The sequence below is a fragment of the Magnolia sinica genome, chromosome 12 (genome assembly GCF_029962835.1).
Source record: "Magnolia sinica isolate HGM2019 chromosome 12, MsV1, whole genome shotgun sequence".
In the NCBI taxonomy this organism is placed as follows: Eukaryota; Viridiplantae; Streptophyta; class Magnoliopsida; order Magnoliales; family Magnoliaceae; genus Magnolia; species Magnolia sinica.
Genome location: NC_080584.1, coordinates 51,425,639 through 51,437,468, shown reverse-complemented (window position 1 = coordinate 51,437,468; position 11,830 = coordinate 51,425,639). Strand labels below are relative to the sequence as shown.

At 38.5% G+C, this 11,830-nt stretch overlaps 1 protein-coding gene across 1 annotated transcript; it reads left to right on the top strand.

Annotated features, from left to right (window-relative positions):
• The first annotated feature begins 2,356 nt into the window (after window positions 1-2,356).
• LOC131221363 (glucose-6-phosphate/phosphate translocator 1, chloroplastic-like) lies at window positions 2,357-9,391 on the top strand. The gene is made up of 6 exons (XM_058216610.1): window positions 2,357-2,825; window positions 2,927-3,477; window positions 3,544-3,769; window positions 4,369-4,591; window positions 6,149-6,362; window positions 9,064-9,391. The coding sequence occupies exons 2-6, from the start codon at window positions 2,974-2,976 to the stop codon at window positions 9,073-9,075; spliced, it is 1,179 nt and encodes a 392-aa protein (XP_058072593.1). The 5' UTR covers window positions 2,357-2,825; window positions 2,927-2,973; the 3' UTR covers window positions 9,076-9,391.
• Window positions 9,392-11,830: the final 2,439 nt, after the last annotated feature.

Genomic DNA, 11,830 nt, shown 5'->3' with positions numbered 1-11,830 from the left:
GTTTTCAGCTATTTGATTAGGGTAAGAGGATAGGGGATCGAGCTAGTTTATATAAAGATGGATTAGCGGTGGAAATTCCTACCCATCATCGGATTCCACCATCGAATCCTCGTCTATTCCTTTCGAATGGGAGATAGTCCTTGTTGTTTACAACTTCTCTTAATAGAGCCGATATGGGACCGTTGGGTGCACAAGATGACGGTATACTTCTCGGGAGTGGATTGCCTAAGACCCTAGGCACAGAGATGTATGTATTCCTGGGGCTGTGTGGGCCATACCACACAAAACAATGCTAATTGAATGCCTGGCGTGACATAAGTTTTATATCAGGATGATATTTGTTCTTAAAATTTATCTAAGTAGAAATAACCTTATGAACAGTTTGAATGGCATATAAACATCATGGTTAGCTCCAAGAAGTTTTGGATGTGTGGGCATTTTTTATTCCTACTTTTTATTTAGGGTGGCCCACCTGAGTTTTTGATTTGCCCAAGTTTTAAATCTTGTCCTACTATGGTCTTTAAAAATAGATGGATGGAGTGGATTTGTCACGAACTGTTATCCCCAGACAGCCCCGGAACAAGTATATCTTTGTGCCTAGGGTTGGGCAATCTATTCCCATACTCCTCGCATCCTATGGGCCCCACCTAATGTCAATTTGCACAATGCGAGTTGTCCATTCTCCAAAAGATGAATATATGGATAGTAAGTCAATAAAGATCCACATACACCTAACAATTCTTCATCTACCGGTTTATGACAAAGATAAGCTTATCCTATTAATTTATATATTCTTATCATCATAAAAAGAAACATTGACAGCAAGCCCAATCAAGTAGTTTCATGGCAGGTATTAATCTCTATTTTCAATAAAAAGAAGTTGTAGGAACTTTTGTAAGAACTTTCATTGCACTCTTTTATGGAATGACCTTCATGACATAACAAATAAATAAATAAAAACTTATAATGGGCTTTTTAAACTATTAAGGCAATAAGCGTAACCCAAACTATATATTCCATCAGTTTCAACTAAGTGGCATGTCTTAACGTGAGCATAAAAACTATATCAACTCCATCATCACCCTTTCAGGGACCGTCATTTGGATTCGCCACATCTCCACATGCATTCCTTTTGTAGATACTTTGTAACGACAAGTGCGGGCCCAATCTTTTCTAATACTAAAATTCAATTCTCACTATGCCCTAAGTAATCAATTGATTAAAGGGAAAATCTTTCTACTTGATAACATCATGTTCTATTTTACAGGGAGATTTCTAGGTTGCATTATTCATGGTTTTCTGGGATTTAACATTGATGCATGCATGTCCTTCAAGAGTTTTTTCTTACACGGATGTCTATTTCATTTTTCTTAAATGTCATAATGGGAACAACCATCTCTAAAAGTGATATCAACTTTTATCCAGACTATAATTACTGGCCCATTACTTTTGAAATGCTAAAATCCTTAGTGACATTTTCCTTACTTTTCTTTGCATCTGTTATTTATATTGCTATCATTCATATTCATATTCTCATGAATAATATTATACCATTGAAGTTTAATTCAACATTTGAACTCAAAATAATAAATTTCTTTTATTTTTAAAAGAAATAATTAATGGAATAAAACATTAAAAAAATAAATTTTGATGAGTTTCAAATGTAAACTAACTTTTATACTTAAAATAAAATTCAAAACTTTCAGCCTCAATTATTTACTTTAGTATCATCTCCTATGTATGTAGTGCTGCTCATCATTCATTCACAAAGCTTCTTAAATTCATTTGCATAGAATTCAAGATACGATTATTGACCCTGAATTGATATACCATATATATTCAAATGTATTAATTAAATTTAATTTCTTTCAAATAAGAAAATTTATCTTTTTATTTATTTTTATACTTTTTAAGCCATGCTTTATATGCTTCTTTTAGTTTAGTTGACATTCTTATCACAAAAGTACTAGGCGTGAATAATGATGACTTATTTACCATGAATGACCATGGTAAATAAAAAAACAAACATCCCTAAAGTTTTGGATAGGCCCACCCAACCATGTTAAAATTCAGGCCAAAGACAGCCCAGGCCTGCCCTGTTAGAGCCCTAATTCCATATTCTCTCCACGTGCGTTTCACGTGTAATCCCTGTAGCGATTATAATTCCTCCTTTAAGAAGGATTATGGACACTATCGGCACATAGTATATTTTTAGTAAAAGAAAGGAGGGTAGTATCGTCATTTAAAAAAGAACCTCCATATCATTTTGATACCCTTCTCCAAAGAGGAAAGGTAGTATCGTCATTTAAAAAAGAACCTTCTTCCTCTACCGGGACTATCTCGTGTACGTCTTTCCTTTATAAATCTACTTTTCCCACCTTCGCCTTTCTTCAATGCAAAAGGTTTGATTTCGGTAGAGAAGAGAGATCGAGCTTTCTAAGATCTTCGTCTTTCCAGCTTTTCCACAGGCATTCCTTCATCAATCTCGTAAAGATCGCTGGATTTCTCGTGACATCCGTCGAAAATCCGGAGAAAAACCAGATCCTGAGGTTTTTATAGCGCATCCGTCGAAGAAGTGCAGGGAATCGAGGGTTTTTGCAGAGAAAACAGTTGCAAATCCTCTGTTTTCGACATTTCTGTGGGAGAATTGTTGAAGGAACGGAAGATTGGCGATTGATCGTTGAAAGAACAGAGCCTGACGCGTTTTATTGAGGTTTTTCTCTCTCGACTCGTGAAATTCAGTTTGGATCGCTGAATCTTGAGTTTAGAGCACTCGATCCAGCAAAGTCATCGGATTCTAGATATTTCCAGCGACTTCTGTCAAGGTATTTCCGACGTTTGTCAGAACTCAAAAGAAATATCCCTGATCTTGCATTCTCGTGAATATTTTGGTTATTTGAAATGATGATCTTCGTCCATTTGTCAGGATTTTATTCTTTTTGAATATACATCTGTCGAATTTACTTCGAGAAGATGATATTCTCTATAAAGCAATCAGGAGTTGCTCCTGTTGTTTCCGATGTCATTCGTCAAAAACTGCCGTCTCCAAAGCCTCGTCTGCCTTTGCTTCCTTCACTATCAGCGATGAAAAGCCCCAAATTCTCTCTGTCCGTGCAGAAGCCACTCTACCTGTCTTCCTTCGAAGGCTTCGGATCCTCCGCTGAGGGGCCGAGGTCTCGGAAGCTGAAATTCGAGTGCAGTGCCTATGAAGCGGATCATTCGGAGGAAGTCCCTAACCAGCAAGTGCGGTCTGCTGCCGCGCAGAAGCTGAAGATCGGCATCTACTTTGCGACATGGTGGGCCTTGAACGTTGTATTCAATATCTACAACAAGAAGGTCTTGAATGTCTTCCCGTACCCATGGCTCACGTCGACACTGTCGCTCGCTGCGGGATCGCTGATTATGCTGATCTCATGGGCCATAAGGATTGCTGAACCGCCAAAAACGGATCTAGGTTTCTGGAAGGCCCTTGCGCCGGTAAGAGACTTGTGTTTTTGAGGTTTTTAGGTTTTTTGGAGGTGTTAATCCTTTCTGCTTTTGTAGGTGGCAGTTGCCCATACGATTGGGCATGTGGCGGCGACGGTGAGCATGTCAAGGGTGGCGGTCTCATTCACGCATATCATCAAGAGTGGTGAACCGGCATTTAGTGTTTTGGTGTCAAGGTTTCTGCTGGGGGAGAGTTTCCCAGTGCCAGTTTATCTGTCGCTCCTTCCGATCATTGGAGGATGCGCACTAGCTGCAGTTACAGAGCTCAATTTCGACATGATCGGTAAGAAGAGCAGGAAATTTCAGTTTCAGAAATATGTATCTGTGCATGTATATTTCCTTTCCTTTTATTCTGTAGAGGTTGAATTCTGATGGAACTGTTGCTGAAGTGGCCTTCACTGTAAGAGGTTGGTGAGTGCTGGAAATTGGGAAATTGAGGGAGAATTCAACGTGGTTTAAGTTTTATAAACCTTGAAATGATTTGAAATATTTTTCTTTTTTGCTTTCATGTATTTCAGAAATATCTATTTTGCTTTGTGTTTCCTCAATTCAGATTGTTGGAATTTTAATGCTTTCCTAGTTGATTTTGAAGGTTTCGTAAAGGAATGGGAAGCTACTGAAATATTAGAGAAATTTTCATGGGGGTCTTTTTAGTGTTTAAGAATTAGAAGTAATTCTTTCCCCTCAATTTCAATTACTCTTCATGGAAGCAATTATTGGCATTTTCCCCATCTAGGTCAATGCTGAAGGGTATCTTGGTCATTCCCAGTCCCAGCTTCTTTGTTAGGATGCAAGGTTTTATTTATTTATTTATCTATTTATTTTTGTGTTGATGATATGCTGATGAGGGAGGGTTCTGCTGTGTTTCTGTCTTGACATTAGGGTTTATGGGTGCGATGATATCGAATGTGGCATTTGTATTCCGGAATATATTCTCAAAGAAAGGGATGAAGGGGACGTCAGTCAGCGGAATGAACTACTATGCTTGTCTCTCTATGTTGTCTCTTGTGATTCTCACTCCCTTTGCATTGCAAGTGGAGGGCCCCCAGCTGTGGGCAGCTGGCTGGGAGAAAGCACTGTCTCAGATTGGACCTCAATTCATTTGGTAACCACAAAAATTCTCCCTCCGTTTCTTTTATTTCCTTTTTTTTTTAAATTTTCTTCTGATTTTGACCATCATTCTGTTTGTTACAGAATGGCAACAATGAAGTGATCTGGTGTGAGATGCCAATACTGAATTATGGTGTGAGACATTTCATTACTATTCCATCACTTGGTGGGGACTTGTGATCCTTGTATCTGACAGCATAAGATCAGATGGTCGGATTGTTGTGGAAATGTCCCATACTTCAGTTTGGGCATTTCACATTTTCACAAGTTGAACCGCACACCCTTTTAACCATTTTGATATATTTTTATGGTACTAGACTAGCCATTCATGAAAGGAAAAAAATGAAAAAAAAAATAATCCTAAATCTGTAAGTTTGCCAATAGCATGAACTGCATCTGTAAATGCCTCTGCTTTCTTGTTAGAGGAAAAGAGCCAAGAAAATTAGCTACATGATGTTATGATGAATAACGGGCCCATATCCTCTCTTGGGAACTTGTAGTTACTATTACAGATGTTTGATTTGCTGTTTGAACTGAAATACGAAATTAGGTACCGTATAGGCTCTTGTTGGTGAAAAATGTGATCCACCTGCTACTCTTATGGGACTCATGTGATTATTCGGTTGGGGACCCTTGTAGTATGTGTGCGTGGATAGGAATGAGATCCAATCCATCCATTAGAGGGGTAACAGTATGTAGCTGCACTGGCTGAAGAATGAGGTAGGCTCATTAGTCAGGTCGGCAAAGTTTACGAAACAAATGTATGGCTGAGAAAATTTGGCTGAAGTTTCTTAAGCTATTCACCTGTTTCTAATATAGTGGCCCACCCGATGAGTTGACCAACTTTATTTTGGGGGTGAGAAGATCTATATGGTCAGAACCAACTAATAGATGGCTTGGATATTGCTGTTGGTTTGCCATGGTGGCATATATTGGTGGCACATGGTTGGTAAATGTATTCCATAATGGTAAAGGTGGCCGTAACGGCCACCGCCATTACTGTTATGATACAGGCCGTAATGGGCCCCTTTATGGGTTCGTTACGGACCATTTTTTCTGTAATGGCTGTTATGGCTGTTACAGCCCCATACTGCTTAGCAGTTACCACTGTTGCCGTTATGTAACAGTCACTACAACTGTTTTGGCATACCATAGGTATGCCGTGTTCATGTGTGTGGGCCTAGCAAAGATATGAAACCTAATGATTTGGAAAATCTACCGGTCCCTTGATTACTGAACAAAGGTTCTGGTTATTCCAAATCAATTTAAAAAAAAAAAAAAAAAAAACATTAAGCTACAACATTGAAGACTATATAAATTGCTTCTTCCTTTTATTTTTCAATTTTAGATATGTTTTTACTGTTCGCTATTTGAATTTACCATGTCTAAATTACTGACTGTGTGATTGTTTCTCTTTTGGCTGTTTGTGAGTGGTTAAAGATATCGACCTTTTGCCACATTGCATATGACTTGTTTGTTTTCTAGTTGCTTTTGTTTTCTTCTCTGTTGCTCATGGAACTTTATTGTGTGGTCCGGGATCATAACATGGTAGGTGGGTAGCGGCCCAGAGCGTATTTTATCATCTATACAATCAGGTCTCATACATGTCTTTGGACGAAATCTCCCCCTTGACGTTTAGCATCGGAAATACCATGAAGAGGATATCTGTCATCGTCTCATCCATCATCATCTTCCGCACTCCGGTCCAACCCGTCAATGCACTTGGAGCTGCCATCGCCATCCTTGGAACTTTCCTCTATTCTCAGGTAATTCCTTTTCTTTTAGTTGTGATTGGCTGGAAGGGAAAACACATATCAACTTGATCCAAAACTATTGTGTACCCTAAGAAGTTTTCAACTGTAGGTGTTTAATCCCCCACTGTGTGGTCCACTTGATCCACATCATTTTTGGGCTTAGACCCTAAAATGGTATGGAAAAATGCATGGACAGTGTGGATAAAACCCATACATCACAGTGGCCCCTCAAAGCCCCTGCCCGTGCCAAGCTCGGGCCAGGCGGGGGTAGTCCCCAATCCGCATCTGTTCCTGATGCATCAGGGCATGTGGTGTCCTGATATGCCAGTCTGTGGAATGGATTCCATGGTCCAGTGATCTAGATTGGTGGTCTGATGGGCCCCACCATGGATGGGTAAATGCCCGAAACATTTCACATATGATCATAACCCTTCAAATTTTTGCATACAAATAGGTAGTAAAGGGATTATTACTGCAAAATTCCTCAGGCACTATCAGTTCACCAAATAAACCCTCCGCTAATTGAAATCATCAGGTGGTGCTTTTCTTTTAAAAAGCAGTGAAGTTGAGAATTGTGGGGCCAATGTGGCATGTGTGCAATAATATCCAAATGCCCAACACATGCTCTCACCATGATGATCAGCTGAACAAAAAATATGGTCGATCAAATCATTAGATGGGTTACACATGAAATTTAACATTTTGGGTGTTGCACATTGTTTTTCATGGTGTAGCCCACCTTATGATTGGATTATCCAGATTTAGGTTTCATTTGATTATCATGGTGGGTTGCATTTGTTGGACAGGTTGGATGTCATACATATACAAAGTGGGCCCACAATTCTCGAATTTACTGCTTTGTAAAGAACAAGAAAATGAAAAGGTCATTTTGGTCATTTTATCCCTCAGAAAGCACCTCCCTGGAATTTCCATTACGTGAGGTGAAATCATAGTTACAGAGGAAATTTGAGGTAAAAATTGCTAAAAAAAAATATGGCAAGCAACTTGGAGAAGGTATCCAATGTTAAATGCTATCATCCAAAGTCAGTCTTCACACACTGTTATCATGCACTTGATCTCTAGATGCATGGCACACATCTACAAGATAGATGATATGCCATAAATCGCACCATTCAGATGATCCCAACCATCAATTTGAGGATTTTGTTTTTCCCATGGAATCTCGGGTGTTGGTTGGACTTTTCCTAATCCATCCATTTACAGTCATGAAGAGTCATCCAGTCATTGGCTAGGAGCCTAGGATAACCTGGCAGGTGCGATTTTGAGGTTCTCCCCTACCCCATGGGGGCCCAACAGAGGAAAGGTCCATACCTCATACATGTACACTGCATGTATGGGCATCGAATATCTGAGAATTAACTTAGACAATGTTGATAGTTATGACCTTCTCTCCCCAGAATATTTCAGATCGCCCCCTTGGTATTGGATTGGTGTCCTATTTTAGTTGCTTTTGGGTTTGGGCCTGCTAAAACTAGATGGCATTGAGTTTTATGGCATCAGAGTCCTTTTGTTTTGTTCATCTGATTTTGTCATTTCCCAAAGGACGACTGAAAATCAGATGCGTCATATATGCAATCTGATTGATGCATTTTTAGTGGGTCCGCAGGCTTGAAATGTTCCAATCACATGTCACTTAAGGCACATGTGATTTTTTGTTTTCTACTGGGGAGGCCCTGCTGCTGAAATGTGCCTGCCAATACCCAAGGGTGCATATGCTTTTCTATGCATCTGATATGTCATTCCCCAAAAGATAAAACGGCCGCACATGATACCCTTTTGATGCATGTGATGGCTGGGATGCCATATATACTTTGGCATCTGATCATGCAACTCCACATGCAGATGTTCATCATTGGACAGCTGTCTTATACTAGCAGGGAAAATAACTCACACCATAGTGTGGCCGTGGTTGTCTACGCATGTGCGAGATTATGACCATCTTTGGGTAATGCATGTTGAAGGCATGCAGTGGCCCAAAAATGAGAGTGATCCACTCATCAGGCAGGCCATTTGTACGAGAAAGCTGGATGGTTACAGAAGTGACAGTCTGTTAATGGACAATGTACCTATGGTCCACTTGATGAGTGGACTTGCCTAATTGTGAGGCTGCCAGGCCAATGCTAACAGTGTTCCTTACCTGCTCAGTGGCCATGATCCCATAAACATTGGCAAGCATGCTGTGAGATCCTAAATGTCCATCTCACATGACTTAAGTACACCTATCCTAGGGTGTGTTTGGTTCCACCAGATTTCGTGAAACATCATGAAATGCTACACAGTGGAATGATTAGTCATGAAATATCATGATATTTGGTTCAACCAAACACAATGTTACGTTTGTGTATTTCATGTTATAAATTCTCTCAATATATTGCCTTCCAAAAAAAAAGTGGAAAAATCTGTGTAAGAAAGGAATTTTTTCCAATTTCTTTAACAAAGGTAAGTTGCAGCACTGGACTGCTTGTGCAAATCAGAAAGGTCTGGCTTTTTAGCATTAGGCAGGCTCTTGATTTGTAATACATACCGCCTTTTTTTTTTCTCTTCTTTTTCATAAAGGATTCATTCTGAAACTGATAAACATGAGAAGAGTTGAGTGTCAATAGCTGTAAAATCCTGATTATTTTACCTTTTTGAGAATACCAACAATAGGTTTAAAGTCCTGATGGGGTTTTACTTGATGAACTGTTTGCAGGCCAAGCAGTGAAAAGGAGCTGAAGAAGGCCTGATTGGGTTTCTCAGCTGCAATGTTGTTAATTGCAGCTTCCTCGTCAGTAAAACAGCAGACACTTGATTTTGGTCAAGTATCAGCAATGGGTTTCTTCCTGTTGTAGATAGGTTTTTAAATGGGGTACAATAGCATGCATCTCCTAAGAGTGGTTTAAGAATAGATGTCTGAAAAAAAAGAGACCCCTCCCTCAGTGGTGGTGGAAACATCTCAAATGTACCAGTTCCAAATAATATGGAACTTGACGGCGTTGATTTTGGAAAAATAATTCAAACTATGCTTTTTTTTTTTTTTTTTTTGGAGTTTTCATGCTCTTCTTTATTCGAAGTATTTCATGGTTGAAAATTTCAGACTCAACTCAGACGTACAGCTCACAGTGACAGGTCTTGTTTTGGCAATTTCTCTGGAGATACACAAATTTTTTAGTGTTTTCTCAGAGGATATTATTGGGAAACTCTTGCTGACAATAAAAGTCTTGACTCAACTCAGATGTACAACCTGTTGATTAGGTCACACAGACATGGATGTAGGGAAAACCCAACTATCAGTTTAATTTTTGTGGCCCCAAGAAGTTTTTAACGGTGGGCGTTCAATCACCACTGTTTCCTTTGATGTGGTCGACCTGAGATACGGATCTGTGTCAGTTTTGGGCTCATGCCCTAAAATGAGCTGAAAAAATGGATGGACGGTGTGGATGAAGTTTATACATCATTCAGTACCGAGTGGGGTCACAACCGAATCCAGACTCCCTTTCAAACCCCTCCTGTGGCATCGCATTTAACCAATTGCAGACACCTGGTCATAACCAGGGCCACCTTGTGCAGAAGTCTGTCATATCAACGACAAGGACTCATGGGACCACACTTGTTATTTGCTATTGAAATTTTAAAAAGAAAAAAGAAAAAAAAAACCATTGGAATTTTTTTATAAAAAAAAAGAAAAAAGAAAAGAAAAAAAAAAACTCTATTAAATATGAAATTTACACTCGGGTACTTATCCATCTAATTATCATTATATCCGAAAGGTTTTCAAAAAGTTGCCTTATTAATCTATATAATTATTAAAAAGTTATTTTATTAATTTATATAATTATTTATTTTCTCATTAATTCATATAATTATCGTTTCACTTCCTTGTCCATGACGCCACGCAAACAAATAGGTGGGGTGGCTCAGGTGGGCTCCAACGTGATGCTTATGTAAGATTCACCTAACCACCAACTCCATTTGTAATTTAAGTGGACCACATGACCACCCTGTGTGCTACCCTTTGTTAGGCCAAAGGCTGAAAAATCAGCTCCAATTGTGATTCAAGCAGACTGCACATAATTATCACGGTGGGTTTGTAAAAATAAAACATAGACATTTCTCCCAACTGTTTCCTTCGGTGTGGCTCACTAGAATCACAGGTCAGTTTAATTTTTGCCATTAGGCTTAATAGTAAACATTATAATTTTGTCGGCAAAAGTCAAATGGAACTCTCGTATGAACTTTTTACTAAATAATCTCACTGTGAAGTTGGAGAGGTTTCTAAATAATCTCACTGTGCGCATGAAGAGAATTGATTTTCAGTGGAAAGTTTGTGTGAGAGTATACTTGTGCACACTCTTCTTTTCAGCACCACGTGATCCCATAAAAAGCACAACTTCCTTGTTAGAGATTGGATCGATGGATCTTATACTCGTACAGATAGTTCAATTAACTTTTAAATAAATTTGGAATTATTTCATTTGATACCATTTGACTATTTAAAAGTGGCCCAAAGTTCATGATGTGTGAGGCCACATTTACTCTCATTTTCATCATTGTATGATTCTATGAAAATACTTATAACTCCCTTGTTATAAGTCTAATTGGGGTGATCTTATACTCATTATAAAGATAATTTGATGAACTTTTAACTAGCTTTGATATCATTTCAATCAAACACTTTCTGAGTATCCACAAGTGAGCTCAAAGTCAATGATGTGTGAGGTCATGTTTACTCTTGTTTCCAACATCGCTTGATTCCACTAAAATGGTAATAAATCCCCCCATTACAGGTCCAATTGAGGTGATCTTATGCTTGTTAAAAAGATAATGAAATTTTAAATGGCTTTAGAATTATTTTATTTCAACACTATTTGACCGTTAAAAAATCAGCCCAAAGTTCATCATGGCGTTCAGTCGCATTCGCTCTCATTTTTAGCATCTCATAAATTCATAAAAATGGTAAAAACTCCCTTATTATGGCTTGGATCAAGGTGATCTTATACTTGTTAGAAAGATAAATTGATGAAATTTTAGATTGTGTTGGAGTAATCTCATTTGGATACCATTTGATTATTCAAAAGTGAGCCTAAAGTCTATTTTGGGGTCGGGTTCACTCTCATTTCTAGCACCACTTAATCCCACGAAATTAATTGTCATAATTTCCTCGTTTTAGATCCAATTAGGGTGATTTCATCCTCGTTGGAAATATGATTTTATAAAATTTTAAATGACTTTAGAATTATTTCATTTGGACACCATTTGATTGTCCAAAAGTAGACCCAAAGTCGATAACGTGTGAGGTTGCGTTCACTCTCGTTTTTAACATCACACAATCCTAATAAAATAGTCATAACTCTCTCGTTACAGGTTTGATTGGGGTGATCTTGTGCTTATTGGAAAAACAATTCGATGAAATTTCAAATGACTTTGGAATCATCTATTTTGACACAATTTGACTATTCAAAAGATCCCAAAGTTTTCCA

Excerpts from the sequence above, each read along its gene's own strand:
- LOC131221363 (XM_058216610.1), top strand. The coding sequence starts at position 2,974 with ATGATATTCTCTATAAAGCAATCAGGAGTTGCTCCTGTTGTTTCCGAT. Across the intron at positions 3,478-3,543 it reads TCTGGAAGGCCCTTGCGCCG|GTGGCAGTTGCCCATACGAT; the intron begins GTAAGAGACTTG and ends CTGCTTTTGTAG. Across the intron at positions 4,592-6,148 it reads ATTGGACCTCAATTCATTTG|GTGGGTAGCGGCCCAGAGCG; the intron begins GTAACCACAAAA and ends ATAACATGGTAG.